Source organism: Natator depressus, chromosome 27, assembly GCF_965152275.1.
Source record: "Natator depressus isolate rNatDep1 chromosome 27, rNatDep2.hap1, whole genome shotgun sequence".
In the NCBI taxonomy this organism is placed as follows: Eukaryota; Metazoa; Chordata; order Testudines; family Cheloniidae; genus Natator; species Natator depressus.
The window spans coordinates 3,921,176-3,946,041 of record NC_134260.1 but is presented as its reverse complement, the minus strand read 5'-3'; the positions used below and the strand labels follow the sequence as shown (position 1 = coordinate 3,946,041).

Genomic DNA, 24,866 nt, shown 5'->3' with positions numbered 1-24,866 from the left:
CCAGATCGACATGGATTTTCATGGCATCAGGAAAAACCCTTCTCTTCCCCTAGCACAATCCCCCTGCCAAATTTCAATTCCAGGCTCCGAGGCCTGGAGGTGCTAGAACTCCTCAAAGAAATGCTCAGAAAAATGGATTGCCCTGGAAAAACCTACCTGTGTTAATGCTAACCGTGTTCTAAGAAATGGTGTGATTAGTTTTTGCTGAAAGTTTACCAAAAACATTCAACCCAAGGCAGAGACTGAGCATGGAAAGTTCATCCCCGACAGTCCCAGTTTGGGAAAGTTAGAAGCGATCGTGAATGGGGTTTTCATGAGACATGCTCAGCAACCCCAATGTTCCTCTCATTTGCATTGCAGTAGTGGGGTAGCTGCCAGAACCCCACTTTAACGAACTCATTTCTCAGCAAGCTCCTCCTTCTCCCCCGCTCCCGCCAGGGCTTTCCCAGCATCCTGGCTTCTGCACCACCCCCTGCTGTGTAACCAATGCAAGGGGCCTCCTGGCCCACCTGAGACTTTGCCAGGCAGCATCCTCTGACTCAAGTTGCAACACGCTGTCAGAGCCTCGAATCCAGCAGTTGGGTGCGGTGGGTAAATATTGTCCTGGCTGCATCCCCCAGCTCCAGCCAGAGACCTGACACGACCCTTGTTTACCCTAGATCAAAGCGAAACTCTGGCTCCAGAGTCTGTATCAGGGCAGAGCAGGCTGGTCTCCAGCACAGAGCAGGGGAGAGAGGGAGGAAGAAAGACCCAGAGGGGGGTAACGTGTATGTGTCCCCTTGCGCCTGCCCGTCTGCCTGCACCCCAGGAATGGGGGCCCCAGTAACCCCGGCCTGCCTGCTGCTTCTCCTGCACCTCACAGCTGGGACGTCTGCAGAGCCGTAAGCCCTGTCCGTGTCTGTCTGTCTGCGTGGTGGGCAGTGGGGAGGGGTTGGAAACAGCCAAGGGCACCGATGAGGGGGCTGCTCGATCCGAAACTGACGGGACAGTTCCGTTCTCCCCTGGGAATTCAGACCCCGATGCTGGGTCCCTCCTGGGCCCCCTGGTCCTGCACCTCCCAGCGCCGGGGGAGGTTGGCTCTGGTTAAGACAGAGTCTTGGGGCGCAGGAGAGCTGGGTTCAGTGCCCGACTCTGCTACAGACACCCTGTGCACCCCCAGCCCGACCCCAACCCTCTGAGCCTCAGCTAGGCTCTGTACCATGGGGTGATAATCCTCTGTGGCTGCCTGCTCCATCAGCCTGTCACCTCCTCGGGCCACGGCCTGTCTCTGCCTGCGGGTCTGTCCAGCCCCAGTGCAGGGGGGCCAGGCTGGGATGGGTCTCTAGGTCCATAGTGAAATAGAAAACTAATTACCGACAAACGCAGTGTGTTAAACGAACGTCTCAGCCAGAACCTGGGAATGCCCCGAAGGTGCAAACGCTGAAGGGTCCCTGTGAGAGCGGGTGGAGGCCCCGGGGTGCAGAGTGGTCTGGGGGTGGGGTTGTATCTAAGCCAGTTACTGGCTGCAAAGGGCTCAGGTGCTCAGTCCAGCCCCAGACTAATCAGCCCCCCCCCACCGCCCACGCCGTGCACAGGGGTCTCTGCTCACTCTCAGGGCCACTAGCTGCCCCCTTCTGAGGAGACCGAGCAGCCGAGAGGACGGGGATGGACGGGGACTGAGCCCCTCTCTGTGCCCCTGAGGCCCCTCCAGCTCCGCGGGAGGCAGGCTGGGGCGGTGGATGCAGCGGGGGGCCTTGCCCTGCCCCTGCCCTGTGGTTAGAGAAACGAACCAGCCTCCAGCCCCGTCGACCCAGCCCTGTCCCCAGCAGGAGGGACACTCAGGAATCGGGAGTCACCCCCGGCCCTGGGAGAGGCTCTGGGCTGTCCCCTCCCGCACTGCCCATGGTGCTTTCCCCTCCCCAGGCACTATGTGGTGGTGAGCCCAGCCGTGCTCTACCACCCGCACACGGGGACGGTGTCAGTTCATCTCAGCGAGCTCAACGAGACCGTCCGGGTGAGCGTCCGGCTGGAGAGGGGGGATGGACCCAGCGCTATCCCCCTGCTGGAGAGAGAGGTCCAGGAGCCCCGTCTGCACGAGAACGTGCACTTCCAGGTGAGCCCCCGCCCGCAGCCATGGGCACGGCCCCGGGCACTGGCCATGGGCACGGCGCCCATCAGCCCCGGGTCTGCAGCCCCCACCCAGCCTCAGGGCCCGGGCACAGCAGGGCTCAGGGGACTGGCCCTGGGCACGGAGCTGGTCACTCACTGGGCAGCTGTAGCCGCAGAACTCGAGACCATCCCTCAGCAGCGACAGGCAGGAGGGAGCGGGGATGGGGTGGGGGGTACAGAGAGCGCCCTGGCTTCCAACTTCATCGAGCGCCCCAGGTTCATGCTCCCTCCCATTCAGGGCCCCAGGCTGGGGAGGGGGTTCCTGTGTTTTGGGGGGCTGGAACAGGGACTCACAAACACCACTGCCCCCCTGCCCACGCGATAGCGGGTCTGCACCACGACCGGCCCGTTACCAGCCGCTGTGGCCTTGCTGGGGTTCCCCGTGTGCAGGTGCCAGCCCCGTCCGGGGGGCAGCAGGAAGTGGCGGAGCTGCACGTCTCGATCCGGGGAGACGCCCTGCACTTCTCTGAGCGGAAGAAAGTACTGCTGCAGGCCCTGGAGCCCGGGACCTTGGTGCAGACGGACAAGGCCGTCTACAAGCCGGGGCAGACAGGTGAGAGGGCAGGAGCTGCTGGAGGGAGAGTCCTGGGGCCCCAACCCCTTGGGACGGACTCCTGGGCCCTGGGGTCGGGCTGGGGGCCTCGCGAGGGGCACGGGTCTCTCACTTCTAGGCCTGTCTGCACCTGGTCCAGCGGGTGAGAGGCCCAAAGCCTGAGGCCTGTTTGGGGGCCTGTATGGAACCAAGTGGGGAAGCTGGCGCTGCACTGCCCGGGCGGTGCCCATTCTGTGGGTTCACAGAGGCCGTCAGTGCCCGGGCGTCCGGCTGGCACCTTCCCCAGCTGGGAATTCACTCAGACAAACCAAGCCGGGGCTGATCCCATCTCTGCCTCTGCTCCTTTCCAGTGAAGTTTCGAATCGTCAGTTTGGACAAAGACTTCATTCCCAGTCCCAGGAAGGTGAGAGCTGGGGGCAGGGGCCGGGGGGCAGGTAACAGGGCCCTGGTGCACTGAACATGTTAGGTATGTTCACACCAGGCAGGCCATTCATCCAGTTTGAAATCAGACAGTCCTCTTCCTGGGTGGTTTGCCCCCGTCCAGTACATGCTTGTGTCTGGTATTGGATGGCGGGCGCCCTTTGGAAGAGCGCACTGCTCCGCCCCTGCTGGGGTGAACTCACACACACCGAGTGTGGGAGGTCACGCCAGCGGGGAGGGCCCTCGCCATTCCTGGAAACACCAGGATCTCCGGTATCCTGGGAACGCCTCAGCCGCCACCCCGGTCTTCACTGCTGCTGGGGGCGAGTCTCCCAGGGCAGGTTAACAGACTTGCAATCGCAGGGCTTGTGCTGGCCGGCTGAAAACAGCAGTGTGGACCCACCCCCTGGGGCCTAGTGCCTTGGGCAGTCGCCTCCGTTGTTTGCAGTCTCTTTACTACGCAGAGAGGGGTGATTGCACATGGCATGGAGCCTGAATGAGGGCACTGGGCACCCCCTGGCTTTAGTGAGGTCTGTGATTGGCTGTGGATGCCAGCCCCCCACCCCCGGCATGACAGCCATTAGCACCTTTCAGCCTAACCGCGCTGGGCGCTCTGAGTGAGGTGGCAGAATCGGGCCCAGTGTGGAAATACAGATTGACAGCTCCCCTTCCAGCCATCTCGCCCGGCCACTGGCTGCAACACAGACCCCCGGCCCTTCAACTGCCCCTTGGCAGAGACCCCAGCCTCTCGCCCTGCTCCTCCACGCACAGACCAGCCACCCATTGCCCTGCATCTGCCACTGCAGGGAGGGGAGGTGCGAGGTGCCAGCCTCATGGTCCCAGTGTGGGCAGGGCTGTGGGCTCCCCTTCCCGTCCCTGCTCTCTCGGTCACCCCCGCTGCTGTCTGCATGATCCCCCATGGCCTCAGAGACACCCCGGCCCTGGGGAGGTCACAGGCAGAGCCCTGGGCAGTGGGGGGTGTTTCCTGTCCCTCTAACCAGCCATCTCCTGTCTGTTTGCTTTGCAGCTGCCCCTGGTGACTCTGCAGGTCAGTCTGTGCCTCTCCAGCCTCCTCCTCATCCTGTCTGGCTCATCTGAGGGCACCCGGGGGTGTTTAGTCGTGGGGATCCCAGAGGAGTCTGGGCTGTGACCACAGTGTCCAGCAATCCAGCCCTAGACCCCTCTGCCCCGCTGTGCACAGGGTGTTTCTGGGCTGGACCACATGGGGGGCAGGGAGGGGACATTTGTGCCATCGGGTTACGTCCTCCTCACCCCCCCATTGCAGCGTCTGGGGCTGTCTGTCCAGGAGGCAGGTGGGTTTGGGGCTGGCTGGGATCCCTGCCTGAGTCGCTCACCTCGAATGTTCCCAGCCCCTGAACTCTGGGTCAGGCGGCGACTTGATCAGGCCAGTGGGGAACTCAGCGGGGAGCTCCCGTGGGAGCCTGAATGGGGGAAGGGCAGGGGAGGAGGGAGGGTCTCTGGGAGCTGCAGGGGCAGCGGGGAGGGTTGGAGGTTTGGGGGGGCTGTGTGGGGGGAGGGGAACAGGGAACATACCCACAGAGACCTAGCACTGAGATGGAAATGGTCCCTACGGCCTGTTCCCTGGGCTTCATCCAGGCTGGATATGGGGCGTCCCTTGGGAGCCTGTTCCCCCCTCAGGCGGTGCCCTCGGGTCAGGGCTGAGGGGTGCTGGCAGGGCCCCCTTGCCCAGCGGCTGCCCGGAGGTGCCTGCTCCAGGCTAAGGAGAAGGATTTGAGCCCCCAGCCGTCGATCCAGCCCCGTCGGCAGCACGAGGCACTCGGGGGCTGCCGGGGACGAGCCGTGTGTGGGGGCAGCTGCTGAGCAGGGCGTGTCCGTGTGCCAGGATCCCAGCGGGAACCGCATTGCCCAGTGGCGAGATGTGACTCCGCAGCAGGGCATCGTGGATCTGTCCCTCCCGCTGTCTACAGAGCCGGCCCTGGGGACGTACGCCATCGAGGCGCAGGGGACGAGGCACTCGTTCAGCGTGGAGGAATACGGTGGGCAGCAGGGCCCAGGGCAGCAACCGAGGCCACGGGTCCGGCATGAGTCTCCCAACTCCATCTGTGCACCTCCTGGAGCACAAGGGGCTCTTCACACATACTCACCCTTCCCAGAGCGGGTGTTGCTGGGAGGGGGAGGGAAGTGTCAGCTGCTCCCTCTCCATTCCCCCCTCCAAAAAAACCCTTCTCTGGCTACTGCAGGGGAGGGGGACAGATGAGCTCTGAGGTTTCCATTGAAACAGCTGGCACCTACCCCCACCCTCACCCCAGGCACCTGCCCCGACTCCCTCCCCACTGCCTCCCCTCCCTCGCTTCCCCACACACCCTGCCTGTGAGCCCCACTTCCCCAATGCTCCCACCTTTCCCCTGCTGGCCAACCCCCCATTCCGTAAGCAGGAGGGAAAAAGCAGGCACCCCACAACTTCCCACCCCACCCAGTGCCCCATCCCAACGCTGCACATTCACCCAGCCCCGATACACACTCCCCTCCTGGGACTTGTGGGCCTCGGAGCCATACAACCAGCTCTTGTCAGTGCCCCAGGATGGCCCAGACCCTGAGGGACAAAGTACCATGGAGCAGCCCCCCGGCTCCTCTGGGCTGAGCCCAGGTGTGAATTTGGCCCTGTTTGCCCAGGCTGCCTGGTGGGGCCTGGCAGGGGGCGAGGTCCCAGCCGAACACCAGCTCCTGGAAGGGAACAGCCAGGACCTCATCAGCCAGGAGAAACGCCCCCGTCCACTGGGCCCACGTGGTCCCTGGCCCTGGTCCCGCTCTCAGCCCCACATGGTCCCTGGCATGTCCCTGCTCTCAGGCCCATGTTGTCCCTGGTCCAAACCCCAGGTCTTGAGCTAGGCTGACGATACATTCTGGCTTGGCCAGGACAGTCCTTTTTTTTAAGCTCTATCCCGCTGTCCCAAGTATTTTTGGCAAAAGTGGGCATTTGTCCTATTTTCTCTTGCCAACTTGATCTGTGGGGGGCAGAGGAACATGTGGTGGGGGGCGAGCGGCAATGCCAGCCCCAAGCGTGGGGGAGGCAGGGCTCTTGCGGGGGGCAGGCAGGGCGTGAGCAAACAGTGACGCCATCCCCAGCCTTTGGGAAATATGATCACCCCATCTAGTGTGTGGGGTTGGGGCCGAGGGGTTTGGAGTGCGGAATGGGGTTCAGGGCTGGGGCAGAGGATTGGGGTGTGGTGGGGTGAGGGCTCCGGCTGGAGGTGTGAGCTCTGGGGTGGGGCCGGGGATGAGGGGTTTGGGGTGCAGGAGGGTGCTCTGGCCTGGGATCGAGGAGTTCGGAGAGGGATCAGGGCTGGGGCTGGGGTGGGGGTTGGGGCGTGGGAGGGGGTGAGGGATGCAGGCTGCGGGCATTGCTTATCTCAAGCAGCTCCTGGAAGCAGCAGCATGTCCCGCCCTCTGGCTCCCAGCCACAGTTTCCAGCCAATGGGAGCTAAGGGGGGCGGCGCTTGGGGTGGGGTTAGCATGCGGAGCCCCCTGGCTGCCCCTACAGGTAGGAGCCGAAGGGAGGACATGCCGATGCTTCCAGGAGCAGCATGTAGCCATGGCACACAGGGAGCCTGCCTTAGCCCTGCTGCCCCGCCAACCGGACTTTTAATGGCCCAGTCTGTGGTGCCAACCGGAGCTGCCAGGATCCCTTTTTGACCGGGTGTTCCACTTGAAAACTGGACAGCTGGCAACCCTACTGCTACAGCCTAAAGCCTCTTCCCAGCCCTGCTGCATTTCCAGGCCCTTCCCCTTCCCAGCCCTGCCGGCAGGTTGGTGAGGGGGCTGCAAGACCCGGGGAGAGGCTCCAAGGCCGAGGATCACAATGAAACCCCCAAGCTGGGGCTGCAGGTCGGTTTCACCCTGTCTCTCTCTGCCCCCGCCCCAGTGCTGCCCAAGTTCGAAGTGATCCTTGAGCTGCCCCCCGTGGTGACGGTGCTGGATGAGACGATCCTGCTGCGAGTGTGCGGCCGGTGAGTCTGAAAGCAGCCCTGCCAGGCCGATAAAAGGAAGGCTTGTACCGCCCTGGACCTGCCTCCCCACCTCTGCGCCCCCAGGCCAGCATCTGACCTGCCACTTCCCTGCCTGCCCCCTGCTCTGCCCCATGCTCATGGCCAGGGCTCCCTGGGGCTCTCACTCCCATCCACATGACCAGCCCCACCCCAGCAGGGACCCCCCATGGGCAGGGGCATTGGCCTCCTCCCCTCCCACTTACCATCTCCCTCCCCTCTGCTAAACAGATACACCTACGGGAAGCCCGTCCTGGGGAGGGTCCAGGTCAGCCTGTGTCGGGAGAAACAACCATCATATCTCTGGTACCGTCTTGATGCCGAGCTAACCAGGGCTCTGTGCACGGAGCTTTCTGGCCAGGTGAGTGTGACTGGGGGCGGGGGGAGGGGAGGTATATGGCATGCTGCTGGGGGAGACTCCTCTCCATGCTTTTCTTACACTGGCCAGAGGAGGCGCTGTGATCTGCCTTGATGATGTTGGTGACATTGGTGTAAGTGCAGGCGAATCAGGCCCTGGATCCATCAGGGTCCCCCATCTGGCAGGCTGGGGGGTGGGGACATAAGAACGGCCATACTGGTCAGACCAAAGGTCCATCTAGCCCAGTGTCCTGTCTTCTGACAATGGCCAGTGCCAGGTGCCCCAGAGGGAATGAACAGAACAGGTAATCATCGAGTGATCCATCCCTTGTCGCCCATTCCCAGCCTCTGCCAAACAGAGGCTAGGGACACCATCCCTGCCCATCCTGGCTAATAGCCATTGATGGCCCTATCCTCCATGAACTTATCTAGTTCTTTTTTGAACCCTGTTAGAGTCTTGGCCTTCACAACATCTTCTGGCAAGGAGTTCCACAGGTTGACTGTGCGTTGTGTGAAAAAATACTTCCTTTTGTTTGTTTTAAACCTGCTGCCTATTAATTTCATGTGGTGACCCCTAGTTCTTGTGTTATGAGAAGGAGTAAATAACACCTCTTTATTCACTTTCTCCGCACCAGTGTTTATAGACCTCTGTCCTATCCTCCCTTAGTCGTCTCTTTTCCAAGGTGAAATTCCCAATCTTATTAATTTCTCCTCATATGACAGCTGTTCCATACCCATAGTCATTTTTGTTGCCCTTTTCTGAACCTTTTCCAATTCCAACATATCTTTTTTGAGATGAGATGACCACATCTGCACACAGTATTCAAGATGTGGGCTTACCAGGGATTTATATAGAGACGATATGATATTTTCTGTCTTTTATCTATCCCTTTCTTGATGATTCCCAACATTCTGTTCGCTTTTTTGAGGGCCGCTGCACATTGAGTGGATGTTTTCAGAGAACTATCCACAATGACTCCAAGATCTCTTTCTTGAGTGGTAACAGCCAATTTAGACCCCATCATTTTATATGTATAGTTGGGATCTGTGTTCGCTGTAAGCTGCGAGAGATGAGATTTAAGTGCCACCCAGCTAATTAGCAGAGCAGACGTAGCCCTCAGCATGCGGTCAGGTCCCCCTCCCCTGTACCCCATCTCCACAGAGCAGGGTAGCAGGGACAGCCTGGCTCAGGAGGACTGGGAGCTGCTGCCCTCTGAATGGTGAGTGGCTGAGTGCCTTTCTTAAAGAGACAGTGAGTGCACTGTTTCTGAGATTTCCCCAGCAGCCAGCTCACAGAGTCTCTGTCTCTCTTCCCCTCCACCTCCCCAGGTACCCCTCTCCTCAGAGCTGGGGAGGGGAGACAACAGGGCTCAGGACAGAGCAGGAGAGCTTTTAGTGAGTGTCTTAAAGAGACAGCGCACGGCTTTCCCAGGCAGCCCGCACACACACTGTCTCTGTGTCATACACACAATCTCTGTGTCACACGCACACACACACTCTGTCTCTGTCACACTCACCTCCCAGCACATACTTGTATTATTGTTGTTAGTACTTCTTAGTACTTCCTGTAATGCACATATATTCTCTAAAAAAACAGGAGGACTAACAAATTTATTAGAGCATAAGCTTTCACGGGCTACAGCTCACTTCATCGGATGCATAGAATGGAACATATAGTAAGAAGATATATATATGCATACTGAGAAGGTGGAAGTTGCCATACGAACTGTGAGAGGCTAATTAATTAAGATGAGCTATTAGCAGCAGCAGAAAAAAAACTTTTGAATAATAATCAAGATGGCCCATTTAGACAGTTGACAAGAAGGTGTGAGGATACTTAACATGTGGAAATAGATTCAATATGTGTAATGACCCAGCCACTCCCAGTCTCTATTCAAACCCAAGTTAATGGGATCTAGTTTGCATATTCATTCAAGCTCAGCAGTTTCTCGCTGGAGTCAGTTTTTGAAGCTTTTCTGTTGCAGAATTGCCACCCTTAAGTCTTTTACTGAGTGGCCAGCGAGGTTGAAGTGTTCTCCTACCGGTTTTTGAATGTTATGATTCCTGATGTCAGATTTGTGTCCATTTATTCTATTGCGTAGAGACTGTCCGGTTTGGCCAATGTACATGGCAGAGGGGCATTGCTGGCACATGATGGCATATATCACATTGGTAGATGTGCAGGTGAACGAGCCCCTGATGGCATGGCTAATGTGATTAGGTCCTAGGATGGTGTCACTTGAATAAATATGTGGACAGAGTTGGCATCGTGCTTTGTTGCAAGGATAGGTTCCTGGGTTAGTGTTTTTGTTGTGTGGTGTGTGGTTGCTGGAGAGTATTTGCTTCAGGTTGGGGGGCTGTCTGTAAGTGAGGACTGGTCTGTCTCCCAAGATCTGTGAGAGTGAGGGATCATTTTTCAGGATAGACTGGGGGAAGGAGTTTATCCTACAAACCGATGCCTCTGATGTAGGGTTGGGGGTGGTACTTTCACAAATGGTCGGGGATGACAAACACCCCGTCCTCTTCCTCAGTAGGAAGCTCCTACCTAGGGAACGGAAAAACGCCGTTGTTGAAAAAGAATGCCTGGCGGTAAAATGGGCCATAGAAAGCCTCCGCTACTATCTACTGGGACGGAGGTTTACCCTTGTCACGGACCATGCCCCTCTGCAGTGGATGCACCAAAATAAAGACAAAAATGCCAGAGTGACGAGATGGTTCCTGTCGCTTCAACCCTTCCACTTCAGAGTACAACAGGTCTGGAATCCACCATGGCAATGCGGATGGCCTGTCGAGAGTGCACTGTTTGCCGACCCAAGTAGCCCAACCCCGTAGTGTTGAGCAGGGGCGGGGGGATATGTGGTAAACCCAGAACAAACAGCTACAAAAGGGGGGTAGCAATTAGTCCCAGGGGTTTAAACGGCCCCTCCCTATCCACTGAGGAGAGAGAACCACGGGGCAATAAGGTTCAGCGGGAAAAGGGGTTGCTAGGGAACCAATTAGGTTCAGCTAACTCCAACTACTTGGGACCTTTTTAAACCCTCCCCTGGGTGGGGGGGGGGGGAGAGTGAAGGAGGGAGAGGAGCAGGGAAGGGGCCAGTAGGCTGTTTGCAGCAAGACACCAAACCTTCCCAGTAGGGAGGCTGCACTCGCTCCCCAGGAGAGAAGGAAAATAAGCACAAGGGACTGACTGAGGAGAGGAGTAGCAGGACCCTGTGCCACCCTGTGCCTTGCCCCAAACCTGAGTCTCCAAGGCTAAAAAGGATGGAGCCTACGGAGGCGAACAAGGTATTTTGCCACAATATATTATATCTAGGTTTTTTGTTTCTACTGGTGGTACACATAGGCACATACCTCGGTACACATAACAAAATGTATTCCGCACATGGATGGAAAAAATTAGTGGGAACGTTGGCTGGGATTATGTTTTCCAATGTGCCTTACTTTGCATTTATCAACATTGAATTTCATCTGCAATTTTGTTGCCCAGTCACTCAGTTTTGTGAGATCCTTTTGTAGCTCTTTGCAGTCTGCCTGGGATTTAACTATCTTGAGTAGTTTTGTATCATCTGCAAATTTTGCCACTTCACTGTTTAACCCTTTTTCCAGATCATTTAAGAATATATTGAATAGGACTGGTCCCCGTACAGACCCCTGCGGGACACCACTATTTACCTCTCTTCATTCTGAAAACTGACCATTTATTCCTACCCTTTGTTTCTTAACTTTTAATCAGTTACCAATCCATGAGAGAACCTTCCCTCTTATCCATGACAGCTTACATTGCTTAACAGCCTTTGGTGAGGAACCTTGTCAAAGGCTTTCCGAAAATCTAGGTACACTATATCCACTGGATGCCCCTTGTCCATATGCTTTTAATTCCCCCCAAGGAATTCTGGTAGATTGGTGAGGCATGATTTCCCTTTACAAAAACCATGTTGGCTCTTCCCCAACAAATTATGTTCAACTATGTGTCTGACAATTTTATTCTTTACTATAGTTTCAACCAGTTTGCCCAGTACTGAAGTCAGACTTACCAGCCTGTATTTGCTGGGATCACCTCTGGAGCCCTTTTTAAAAATTGGCATCACATTAGCTATCCTCCAATCATTTGGTACAGAAGCTGATTGAAATGATAGGTTACAGACTACAGTTAGTAGTCCTGCAATTTCACATTTGAATTCCTTCAGAACTCTTGGTGAATACCATCTGGTCCTGGTGACTTATTACTGTTTAGTTTATTAATTTGTTCTATAACCTCCTCTAATGACACCTCAATCTGGGACAGTTCCTCAGATTTGTCACCTAAAAAGAATGGCTCAGGTTTGGGAATCTCCCTCACATCCTCAACTGTGAAGACCAATGCAAAGAATTCATTTAATTTCTCTGCAATGGCCTTATCGCCTTTGAGTGCTCCTTCAGCATCTTGATTGTCCAGTGGCCCCCACTGGTTGTTTAGCAGGCTTCCTGCTTCTGATGTACTTAAACAAATTTTTGCTATTACTTTCTGAGTCTTTGGCTAGCTGTTCTTCAAATTCTTTTTTGGCCTTTCTAATTATATTTTTACACTTCATTTGCCAGAGTTTATGCTCCTTTCTATTTTCCTCACTAGGATTTTACTTCCAACTTTTTAAAGGATGCCTTTTTACCTTTCACTGCTTCTTTTACTTTGTTGTTTAGCCACGGTGGCACTTTTTTGGTTCTCTTACTATGTTTTTTAATATGGGGGATAATTTAAGCTGAGCCTCTAATATGGTGTTTTTAAAAAGCTTCCTTGCAGCTTGCAGGGTTTTCACTTTTGGCGCTGTACCTTTTAATTTCTGTTTAACAAACCTCCTCATTTTTGTGTAGTTCCTCTTTCTGAAATTAAATGCCACCGTGTTGGGCTGCTGTGGTGTTAAATTTAATTATATTATGGTCACTATTACCAAGCAGTCCAGTTATATTCACCTCTTGGACCAGATCCTGTGCTCTACTTAGAACTAAATCAAGAATTGCCTCCCCTCTTGTGGGTTCCAGGACTAGCCGCTCCAAGAAGCGGTCATTAATTAATTAAATTTTATCTCTACATCCCATCCGGAGGTGACACATACCCAGTCAGCATTGGGATAGTTGAAATCCACCATTATTATTAGTTTTTTTATTTTTATAGCCTCTCTAATCTCCCTGAGCATTTCACAGTCACTATCACCATCCTGGTCAGGTGGTCGGTAATATCTCCCTACTGCTATATTCCTATTATTAGAGCATGGAATTTCTATCCATAGAGATTCTATGGCACAGTTTGATTCATTTACAATTTTTACTTCATTTGATTCTACGCTTTCTTTCACATATAGTGCCACTCCCTCACCAGCACGACCTGATCTGTCCTTCTGATATATGTTGTACCCTGGTATTACTGTGTCCCATTGATTATCCTCATTCCACCAAGCTTCTGTGATGCCTGTTATATCAATATCCTCATTTAAAATGGGGCACTCTAGTTCACCCATCTTATTATTTAGACTCCTAGCATTGGTATATAAGCACTTTAAAAACTTGTCACTTTTTAGCTGTCTGCCATTACATAGTGTAATTGAATGGGACTCTTTTTCATTTGACTGTTTCTCATCAGATCCTACCTGTATTTTATCATCTTCCATCCTCTCCTCCTCTGTTCTACTAGGACATAGAAAATCTCCATTAATAGATCCTCCCCTAAGGGATGTCACTGTCTGAACCATGTGCTCCTCCGCACCTGTTGGCTTTCCCCCAGGCTTTAGTTTAAAAACTGCTCTATGACCTTTTAAGTGCCAGCAATCTGGTTCCATTTTGGTTTAGGTGGAGCCCATCCTTCCTGTATAGGCTCCCCCTTTCCCAAAAGTTTCCCCAGTTCCTAATAAATCTAAACCCCTCCTCCCTACACCATCGTCTCATCCACGCATTGAGACCCTGCAGTTCTGCCTGTCTAACTGGAAGCATTTCAGAGAATGTCACCAGGGAGGTCCTGGACTTCAATCTCTTACCTAGCAGCCTAAATTTGGCCTCCAGGACCTCTCTCCTATCCTTTCCTGTGTCATTGGTATCTACATGTACCCAGTGATGAGCTGTCAAAATCTTAACAACCGGTTCCCTATAAAAAGTTCTGATTTAAGGGATGTGCCCCAGTATGTATTTTTTGCACCAACAGGGTTACCATATGTCCATATTTTCCCGGGAGGAATTTTTTAAATTTAAATTTTAAAATTTAAAAATTCCTCCCGGACGGCGATTTAAGAACCAAAAAACCTGACCTGTCCGGGAAAATACGGATGTGTGTTAACCCTGACTAAAAAGATGGGCCTGAACTAGAAATGAGCTCCGTTTCACAGGTGTGGGTCCCTGCCACTTCCTGGGGGTGTGCTGGGGGACCAGATGTCCCGATTTTATAGGGACAGTCCCGATTTTGGGGTCTTTTTCTTAGATAGGCTCCTATTACCCCCCACCCCCTGTCCTGATTCTTCACACTTGCTGTCTGGTCACCCTAGGGTGTGCACATGTGGGTCCCAGCTGCTCCCTGCCTCCCTCATTGATGCAGGTGTGCAGGGTTACTGCCCTGGGAACTGCAGGGCACCAGTGGACGTGGGGCCAGCTGCAGACAGGGCCGTGGGGCAGGGCTAGCTGGAGGCAGGGGGTGCAGGGCTGGCTGCGGGCAGGGCAGGGAGTGCGGAGCTGGCTGGAGACAGGAGGATGCAGGGTTGGCTGGAGCCAAGGGGCTGTGGGGCTGGCTGGAGACAGGGGCAGGCCGAGGGCAGGGCAGGGGGTGCATGCGGCAGGGGTTGGCTGGATACAGGGCAGGGGGTGCAGGGCCAGCTGGAGACAGGGCAGGGAATCATGCGGCAGGGGCTGGCTGTGGGCAGGGTCTGGCTGCGGGCAGGGCAGGGAGTGCATGCGGCAGGGTCTGGCTGCGGGCAGGGCAGGGGGTGTGGGGGTGGCTGGAGACAGGGGCTGGCTGCAGGCAGGGGGTACGGCAGGGGCTGACTGGAGGTAGGGGCTGGCTACAGGCAGGGCAGTGGGGGTGCAGGGCTGGCTGGAGACAGGGGCTGGCTGCGGGCAGGGCAGGGGGTGTGTGTGGCAGGCGTTGGCTGGATACAGGGCAGGGGGTGCGGCAGGGGCTGGCTGCAGGCAGGGGGTGCAGGGCTGGCTGGAGACAGGGCAGGGGTGCGTGCGGCAGGGGCTGGCTGTGGGCAGGGGCTGGCTGCGGGCAGGGCAGGGGGTGCGGGGGTGGCTGGAGTCGGGCTGGCTGCGGGCAAGGCTGGGGGTGTGTGCGGCAGGGGCTGGCTGCAGGCAGTGGGTGCGGGGGTGGCTGGAGATGGGCTTGCTGCAGGCAGGGGGTGCGGCAGGGGCTGTTGCAGGCAGGGGGTGCAGGGGTGGCTGGAGACAGGGGCTGGCTGCGGGGCAGGGCAGGGGGTGCGGCAGGGGCTGGCTGGAGGCAGGGGGTGCGGGGGTGGCTGGAGGCAGGGCAGGGGTGGCTGGAGACGGGGGCTGGCTGCAGGCAGGGGGTGGCTGAAGGCAGGGCAGGGGGTGCGGGGGTGGCTGCGGGTGTGGGGGGGCTCACGGGGAGAGCGGCAGGACGCCGCCCAGGCCCAGCAGAGCAGCCGGGGACCCACCCGGCAGCAGCGGGAGCCCCAGGGCCAGGGGAGCAGCAGCAGCACCAGGGCTCGTGCCCAGGGCCAGGTGGCAGCCCACTTGGCTCCCACAGCGCAGCGCCCCCGGCGGCCAGAGGAGGAATTACATCACTTCCCGGCCAGAGCCCATCAAAGCCTCAGCGCCCCCTGCAGCGAAGCAGGTTAACAACCGGCTCTAAAACTGGTTCAAAATTTACAACTGGTTCGCGTGAACCGGTGAGAACCGGCTCCAGCTCACCACTGCATGTACCACGACCACCGGCTCCTCCCCAGCACTACACATAAGACTATCTAGATGCCTCGAGAGATCTGCAGCCTTCGCACCAGGCAGGCAAGTCACCATGCGGTTCTCCCAGTCATCGCAAACCCAGCTATCTATGTTTCTAATGATCGAATCCCCCATAACTATTACCTGTCTCTTCCTAATAACGGGAGTTCCCTCCCACAGAGAGGTATCCTCAGGGCGAGAGGACACCACGACATCATATGGAAGGAAAGTCCCAACTATGGGATCGTTTCACTCTGCTCCAGTTGGATGTTCTCCTTCCCTGAGACTTTCATCCTCCTCAACAGCACAGAGGCTGTCAGACGGGGGGTGGGACTGTTCTACTGTGTCCCGGAAAGTCTCATCTATGTACCTGTCTGTCTCCCTTAGCTCCTCCAGCTCAGCCACTCTGGTCTCCAAAGCCCGTACACGGTCTCTGAGGGCCAGGAGCTCCTTGCACTGAATGCACACATATGCCACCTGCCGTAGGGCAGATAATCATACATGCTGCACTGGGTGCAATAAACTCGATAGCCCCCACTCTGTTGCTGGACCTCTGCCTGCATTCTCTTTTTACTCCTGAAGCTCGTTCCTTTGTTGTTGCTTTGGTTTTATCAGGAGGTGGTTTGGGCTTTAAATTTAAAGAATGTTAAGTGTATTTAGCCCCGTGGCTCACACTCCCTGCTCTAAACTCCCCCATAAAACTCCCCTGTTAGCCGCTCCTATTCACTAGCTCCTCTGGTTGCTTAGAGCAGGCTTTTTAAAGCCCGGGTCCTCCTGAGTAGTCCCGCCCCCTGGTTAAAGGTTGATGGGGGCTAAATGGCTTAGGGATCACAGCCTCCTTAAGCAGCTCTCAGCCTTGCCTAGCAGCCCGCTAGGCTCAGCACACACATGGTCAGCACAAACAAACAGACCACACAGTATATTTCAATCACACTACAGACAACTGGCAGCAGTTGAGCAGGGCTTAGGGCCTTATATGCCCCCCCCCTTCACCATAATATCTCAGGGCCTCACTGACCCTCCTAGCTCCTGGGAGGTGGGGCAGGCTCCTGTCCCCATTGTACAGATGGGGAACTGAGGCACGGAGATGCTCAGGGTCCGTCTGCACAGCAAAAACCCTGCGGCAGCAACTCCGAGCCCAGCTCTGCTGCCTGGGGCTTGCGCCGTGGGGCTAAAGTAACAGTGTAGATGCTCGGCTGCAGCCTGGGCTCCGAGACCCTCCCCCCTCCCCGGGTCTAGAGCCTGGACCCGAACGTCGACCTGCTGGTTTTAGCCCCGCAGCTGGGCTCTGAGACTCGGTGCCGCAGGGTGTTTCTGCTGGAGCCGTACTCAGAGGGACTTGCAGGCAGTCTGTGGCAGAGCAGGGACTTGCCCCCAGGTCTCTCCAGACCTAGGCCAGTGCCCTAGGTTACGGGGCCTCCCTTCCTCATCAGCAGCTCTCGTTAGGCGGGGGCACTGTAAAGACACAGATCTCCCCGAATGCTCTCAGTCCTGGGGGGTTGGGGGGCTGATTGGAATTATCCAGCGTTAACACAATGATGGGGGACAAGCACCAGGGGATGGTCACGAGTGGCCAGGGCCTCTGTTTTACGTCTCATCCATCCACAGCAGCTCCAGCTGCACAGCGCCCCCTAGCGCCGTGCTGGGATACCGGTGTCAGGGCCGACTCCAAGGTGTGAGCGCCCCCTGCTGCTGACTTCAGCACCCAGGTTTTCTTTGAGTGTCTCCCGTCCAAGCGCTAACCAGGCCAAGCCCGATTAGAGACCTGCTGAGCTGACACCTGCAGGGCCTGCTGCAGAGCTGCTGCTAACGGGCTGTGATTCTCTCCCTCCAGACTGAGAGCAACGGCTGCTTTTCCAGAGAGGTGGGGACGGCTCCCTTCAACCTGACCCACTCTGGCTACAAGAGGAGCCTCCAGGTCAAGGCCTCTCTCATGGAGGAGGGGACAGGTGGGACTGAAATCAAGCACACATGCACGCCCCCAGGCAGCCCCCAGCAGTAAACCCCCAGGGGCAGAGGGGTCTCACTTGCACATGTGGTAATGTCGTTTGTACCCCAGCTGCTTTACAGATGGGCCCAAGAGGTAGCGTCTGGGGGTTGGATCTGGGGTTCTGGTTCAGCCCATCTCTGGATCGATCCCTCATGAGGAGTTCAGACCTGGGTACATTCATGCAGAGACTAAACAGCCTCCCGCGAGTGGCCTCTGGCTTTGGACTGAGCTGGCAGAGCGGAGTGAAGGCCCAGCCTGTGTCGCTGGGTCCTGAGTCACGGCCTCAGTGACGTTAGCGCTTAGCGTTCAAAACTGCAAGTGCTAATCGCTTAGTAATGACCCCAGATAACTCCACATTTAACCCAGAAGAATCCTGATTTCCAGAGCAGTTGACACCCATTTGGCTGAAAACTGTAACTGTGGGGTGGCTACAGCGTTACCCTTGGGTGCTGACATCAGCGATGGCGAAGTGGCTGGAGGAGAGCGGGTCCAGAATGGCAACGGGTCACTGGGCACTTCTGAAAACAGCCCTTTCTGGGGGCAGGCACTGTGCCGAGAGGCCTATGTGCGGGGTCAGCTCTGGGGCCGTTCAGTTAAGAGCTCTCTGCTGGGGAAAGGGCTGCAGCGCAGGAGAGCCTGCTGGCAAATGTCAAGTGGCTGGTTTGGGATTAAGCCCCATGGGAAGGTGGATCTAAATTTTCTAGTTTCCAGATTCCCCAGGAAAATCCTTCTCCGACCCCAGCCGAACTTCCCAAATTCTCCACCAAGATCACACCCTCCAGCCCATAGCGAGAGGGGGTAGAAATGGCTGCACGTATTGTTATGGAGAGAAATCTGGGACGTAGCCTGAACTCTGGTGTCGCTCCCAGCACCTTCCTCCTATCGTCCCTCCCTCTCCTGCTAGGGGTGGAGCTCAACGCAACCAAGAGCTGCAAGATCACATCTGAAATCGCTACGGTGACCTTTGAGGACGCTGACGCTACCTACAAGGCTGGAATCCCCTACACTGGCAAGGTAACAGGATTACCAGTGTGACAGAGTGGAATATGTCTGAACCAAACTGTAACCTCCATTTACACTGACTGTTTGCCAGATGTGCTGCACTTCTGGTGCACATGTTCCCCATGCACTGGAGATCAGAATGCTTTAGCTGTGCTCTCCATGTCCTCAAGCCCCCTCTTACCGAGGGCACAATGGGGGTTGAGCAACCAGCCAACCCTCAGTTCCTTCTCAGGGCCTCTGGCTGTGAGACCAAGCCAGAAGCAGTGTCCGGGCTCCTGCTCCGCTGAAATTTTTCTCTTTATGTTTTGTAAATAGTAATTTTTGATAGTTAACAATTTTTACTGGAGATAGCGGTTTAGTTAGTTTAGCTGAACTCTCCGGTTTTAGGGAGGATTTGAGTCTTAGACGCCCTCTCCTCGGAGCAAAGAATGTCAGCCATACTTACAGGGTGGGGGGGTCTAGCTGGGAAGCAGGGACTCTGAAAAACACTTGGGGATCGAAGACAAATTCCCAGTTTGCCAACGGGGCCAAAAGAGCTAATGCAATCCTGGGATGTATAAACAGGAGACTCTCGAGTAGGAATAGACAGGTTCTGTTACCTTTATATTTTTCACTTGTGTGTCCACTGCTGGAACACTGTGTCCAGTTCTGGTGCCCACAATTCAACAAGGATAATGATAAATTGAAGAGGGTTCAGAGAAGAGCCCCAAGAATGGCTGAAATATTAGAAATCGTACATTATAGTGAGAGACTCGAAGAGCTGCATCTATTTATCTTAACAAAGAGAAGGTTAAGCAGTGACTTGATTACAATTTGTAAGTATCAACATCGGGAACAAATATTCAATAATGGGCTCTTCAATCTAGCAGGGAAAGGTCTAACACAATCTGGAAGTTGAAGCTAGACAAATTCGAACTGGAAATCAGGTGTACATTTTTTATAGTGAGGGTAATTAACTAACAATTTACTGAGGTTTGTGGTGGATTCTCCATCCCTGACAATTTGTAAATGAAGACGGATGTTGTTCTAACAGATAGGCTCTGGGAATTATTTTGGGGCAGTTCTCTGGCCTGTGCTATGCAGGAGATCAGACTGGATGATCACAATGATCCCTTCTGGCCTTGGAATCCATGAATCCTGGTATTGGGGGGGTAGGGCTCTGAGATGAGCAGTTGCTGTCTTCTCCAGGTACAGGAGGGTTTAGTCCCCAGGATTTAAATTATGTCCCTTACGTGGGTCTGCCATGCCGAGAACAACAGACACTCTAAGTGTCTGTATTGTTTGGGTACACAGACACACATTAGAGAGCTGTGCAGGGACTTCAGAGGCCTCCCAAAACGGGCTGTGAAATCCAGGGAGACTAGACAGAAAGTATTTCTCCTGGAGAAGTCTAGGAGTCCAGGCTCCGTCCCTAAAGAGATGCAAGATCATCCCAGGACCGGTCACCCTTGAGTAAAAAGTACCCTGGTAGCCATCTCTTCAGCCTCTAAGGCTGTGCCTGCCCCGGTTAGCAACCTCGAGTGTGATGGACACTGTCAGGGTTTCTTCCCCACTCTGAACTCTAGGGTACAGATTTGGGGACCCGCATGAAAGACCCCCTAAACTTATTCTTACCAGCTTAGGTTAAAAACTTCCCCAAGGTACAAACTTTGCCTTGGCCTTGAACAGTATGCTGCCACCACCAAGCTTTTAAACAAAAAACAGGGAAAGAGACCACTTGGAGACGTCTTCCCCCAAAATATGCCCCCAAACCCTACACCCCCTTTCCTGGGGAGGCTTGAGAATAGTATCCTAACCAATTGGTTACAAAATCATCAAAGACCCAAACCCCTGGATCTTGGAACAATGGAAAAATCAGTCAGGTTCTTAAAAGAAGGATTTTATTTAAAAAAAAAAGAAAGGTAAAAAGCATCTCTATAAAATCAGAATGGAAAATACTTTACAGGGTATTCAGATTCAAAACACAGGGGATCCCTCTCTGGGCAAAATCTTACAGTTACAGAAAACAGGAATAAACCTCCCTCTTAACACAGGGAAAATTCACATAAAACAACAGATAAACTAATCCGCCTTGCCTGGCTTACCTATACTGGTTGCAATATTGGAGACTTGGATTAGGATGGGTTGGAGAAGATGGATTCTGTCTGGCCTCTCTCAGTCCCAAGAGAGAACAACCACGTAAGCAAAGAGAACAAACAAAAGCCCCCCCCCCCCCCCCGCCGCCCCGAGTTGAAAGTATCTTGTCCCCTTATTCGTCCTTTGAGTCAGGTGCCAGCCCAGTTAGCTGAGCTTCTTAACCCTTTACAGGTAACAGGATGTTATCTCTGGCCATGAGGGATTTTATAGCACTTTATACAGAAAGGTGGTTACCCTTCCCTTTATATTTATGACAGACACCATCCTGCCAAGGGCATGGGAGTAGATCTCCTCCTCAGGTGCCTGCTAAGTCACCTCTTTCTTTGTGACTTAAGAATGGCAGCTCAAGGCCAATCCCTGCTCCCTCTGGCGCCCAAAGAGAAGGAGTTCTGAGTCCTTAGTTCCTCTGGTGACTGATCCCTTGGCACTGCAGACAGGACTTGGTGTCTAATGGGGTCCCTCAAGCATCAATCCCGGGTCCAGTACTACTCAGTATTGTAATTTAATGACTTGGATAATGGAATGCAGAGTGTGCTTATAAAATTTGCTGATGACACCAAACTGGGAGGGGTTGCAAGCACTTTGGAGGACAGGATTAAAATTCTAAACAACTCTGACAAATTAGAGAATGGGTCTGAAATCAATAAGATGTAATTAATTAAAGACAAGTGCAATGTACAACACTTAGGGAGTTGAAATCAAATGAACAACTACAAAATGAGGAATACCTGGCTAGATGATAATACTGCTGGAAAGGATGTGTGAGTTACAGTCCATCACAAACTGAATACAAGTCAACAGTGTGATGCAGTTACAAAAAAGGCTAATATAATTCTGAGGTGTACTAACAGGAGTACTGAATGTGTAGCACGGGAGGTAATTGTCCCACTCCACTCGGCACTGGTGAGACCTCAGCTGCAATACTGTGTCCAGTTCTGGGTGCCACGCTTTAAGAAAGATGTGGATAAAATTGGAGACAGTCCAGAGGAGAGCAACAAAAATGATCAAAGGCAAATGACCTGCCATATGAGGAAAGGTTAAAAGACTGGGCATATTTAATCTGAAGAAAAGAAGGCTGATGGGGGATCTGATGACAGTCTTCAAATATGTTAAGGGCTGTTATAAAGAGGATGGAGATCAATTGTTTCCATCTCCACTGAAGGTCAGACAAGGAGTAATGGGCAAGGGAGATTTAGGGTTAGTTATGAGGAAAAACTTTCTAACTATAAATTCACTTAAGCTCCGGAACACACTTCCAAGCGTGGTTGTGGAAACCCCATCACTGGAGGTGTTTAAGAACGGGTTGGGCAAACACCTGTCAGGGATGGTCTTGTCTAGGTTTACTTGATCCTGCCTCAGTGCAGGGGGCTGGACTAGATGGACTAGGAACCTCTCAATGTTCCTTCCAGCCCTACATTTCTGTGATTCCATGATGTTCCTCAGACACCCTTAAGATCAGCCCATCCATTAGAAGAAGAGTTTTCAGCCTCCTCTTCTTCTTGTGAGGGTAGTGAAGGGGGCTCACTATTCTGTTCTGCTAGGATACCCTTTTTTGGCCCTTATGTATTAGAGAAAGCCTTTAGGAATAAGGGTAGATATAGGTATGATAGCACTAGACCAGGGGTGGGCAAACTTTTTGGCCCAAGGGCCACATCTGGGTGGGGAAATTGCATGGAGGGCCATGAATGTAGGGCTGGGGTAGGGGGTTGGGGTGCGGGAGGGAGAGTGGGGTATGGGAGGAGGTGCATGTGCAGGAAGGGGCTCAGGGCAAAGGGTTGAGGCACAGGAGGGGTCCAGGGTGTACGAGGGGGCTCAGGGCAGGGGGCTGGGGTGCAGGGAGGGATGCGGAGTGCAGAAGGAGGCTCAGGGCAGGAGGTTGGGGTGCAGGAGGGGTGCGGGATGTACGAGGGGGCTCAGGGCAGGGGGTTGGGGTGCAGGAGGGGTGCGGGGTGTACGAGGGGGCTCAGGGCAGGGGGTTGGGGTGTAGGCTCCAGCTCAGCGCCGCTTACCTTGAGCAGCTCAGAAAATCAAACAGGACAAAGCCTTGGTCATACTGGCAGCCCCAGCTTGGCCAGACAATACTGGCATCCAGAACTCAAATCTCTGTCACTGAGCCCTCCAGTTGCACTACCTCTGTTCTTCACCCAGACCTGATATCCCTGTATCTGATAGCATGGAAACTGCCTGGTTACTGGACGTAGAAAAAACTTGTTTTGCAGATGTACAAAATATCCTAGTTCAGAGTAGAAACAGTCCAGTAGGTGTACCTAGGCTGCGATGTGGACACACCTCTCTGCATGGTCATCTCAACACAATCTGCCCCCAACAGGGCCATATACTTCAATATTTGCTGTCCTTGAAAACATCTGGCCCATCTGTGAGCTCAATATGGGATCATCTGGTGGTGAACTTGGTGCATCATCCACCAGCAAAACATTATACAGTTTTCTCTCATCGTCTAGTAAGCAAGATTTTAAGGGGACTTATCAGAGTCTTTCTCCTGGAGCAACAGCTTCCTCCATCATAGGACCTTAATATGGTGCTTATCTGTCTGATGGACCATCTGTTTGAGATGGTCTACATTGGTCTATGAAGACTTCATTCCTCATAACATTTACATCAGCTCATAGGGTTGGCAGATTACAAGGTCATCATAGACTGTCTTTCATAAAGATAATGTGGCATTTAAACCACATCCTAAATTTCTCTCAGAAGCAGTTTCAGACGATCATTTAAACCATTTCATACCTTTATCTGTATTCTTTCCTAAGCCCCGTTCCTTGAGAGGTGAAGTGGCCTTACACGTTAGATGTCCTTCAAGCCCTGTCCTTCTATCTGGAAGACAGAGCTTGAAGGGGTAGGGATAGATAACAAGACAGAAAGTATCCAAATACATCTATGTAAATCCATAGTATGTCCCCATCTTAAATACTGTGTACAGATCTGGTTGCCCCATCTCAAAAAAGATACATTGGAATTGGAAAGGGTTAAGAAAGGGCAACTAAAATGATTAGGGGCATGGAACAGCTTCCGTATGAGGAGAAATTAAAAAGACTGTGACTTTTCAGTTTGGAAAAGAGACGCCTAAGCGGATGATAAGATAGAGGTCTATAAAATCTTGACTGGTGTGGAGAAAGTAAATAAGGAATTGTTATTTACTCTGTCACATAACGCGAGAACTAGGGGTCAACCAATGAAATGAATAGGCAACAGTTTAACACAAACAAAAGGAAATTCTTCTTCACACAATGCACAGTCAACTTGTAGAACTCTTTGCCAAGGGATGTTGTGAAGGTCAAAACAGGGTTCAAAAAAGAACTAGATAACTTCATGGAAGATAGGTCTAGTGATGGGTAACAGCCAGGATGGGCTGGGATGCAAAACCATGCTCCGAGTGTCCCTAAACTCTGTTCACCAGAAGCTGGGAGTGGACAACAGGTCACTTGATGATTACCTGTTCTGTTCATTCCCTCGGAAGCACCTGGCATTGGCCACTGTCGGAAGACAGGATACTGGGCTAGATGGACCAGTGGTCTGACCCAGTATGGCCATTCTTATGAATAGGACAAAGCCTTTCAGGGTATCTCCTAGGCTATTTATTTCTGTAGCTGAGATGTCAAAGGGTCAAGGAATTTTGATTCGGAGGATTTCCAAGTGGGTGTCCAGTTGCATTAAACTAGCTTATGAGACAGAATTTAGAACAATCATGACAGGTTAAATTACATTCTATCAGGCAGCTTCCACTGCTTCCTTGTAGGGTGTTTCTTTAACTGATGTATGTAGCTGCTACATGGGGTAGCGTACATACTTTTACCAAAAAGAAAAAGAGTACCTATGGCACCTTAGAGACTAACAAATTTATTTGAGCATAAGCTTTCGTGAGCTACAGCGCATTTCATCGGATGCATTTACCAGACACTACTCGATTGTGAAAGCCTCTCCTTCTGATGCTTGGTTCGACAGAGATGCATGATAGAATGTTTCAGTAGACTCACTCCTCTCCATCTTTATGATACCCTGTGAGTCACCAGAAGTGGAGCAAATATAGACAAGCACTTGATGGAGAAAAGGAAGTTACGTACCTGCTAATAACTGGAGTTTTTGAGATGTGTTGTTTAAATATGCTGCACAATCCACCTCCCTTTCCCCGCTACTGACAAGTCTATTGTTATGGTCTTGACAGTTGGGGTGGAGCTGAGGGGAGGAGGTTTAGTGGGGGAGGTTTAGGTTGGATATTAGGAAAAACTTTTTCACTAGGAGGGTGGTGAAGCACTGGAATGGGTTACCTAGGGAGGTGGTGGAATCTTCTTCCTTTGATATT

General features: G+C 53.4%; 1 protein-coding gene across 1 annotated transcript in view; it reads left to right on the top strand.

Annotated features, from left to right (window-relative positions):
- Nucleotides 1–763: 763 nt before the first annotated feature.
- Nucleotides 764–24,866, top strand: part of LOC141978708 (alpha-2-macroglobulin-like protein 1) — a 57,840-nt gene continuing 33,737 nt past the window's right edge. The window contains exons 1-10 of the mRNA XM_074941036.1: nucleotides 764–881; nucleotides 1,903–2,092; nucleotides 2,539–2,701; nucleotides 3,052–3,104; nucleotides 4,149–4,169; nucleotides 4,986–5,139; nucleotides 7,026–7,110; nucleotides 7,378–7,507; nucleotides 17,252–17,366; nucleotides 18,312–18,421. Coding sequence (XP_074797137.1) covers nucleotides 811–881; nucleotides 1,903–2,092; nucleotides 2,539–2,701; nucleotides 3,052–3,104; nucleotides 4,149–4,169; nucleotides 4,986–5,139; nucleotides 7,026–7,110; nucleotides 7,378–7,507; nucleotides 17,252–17,366; nucleotides 18,312–18,421 — 1,092 coding nt within the window. The 5' untranslated portion in view covers nucleotides 764–810. The remainder of the gene's footprint in view (nucleotides 882–1,902; nucleotides 2,093–2,538; nucleotides 2,702–3,051; nucleotides 3,105–4,148; nucleotides 4,170–4,985; nucleotides 5,140–7,025; nucleotides 7,111–7,377; nucleotides 7,508–17,251; nucleotides 17,367–18,311; nucleotides 18,422–24,866) is intronic.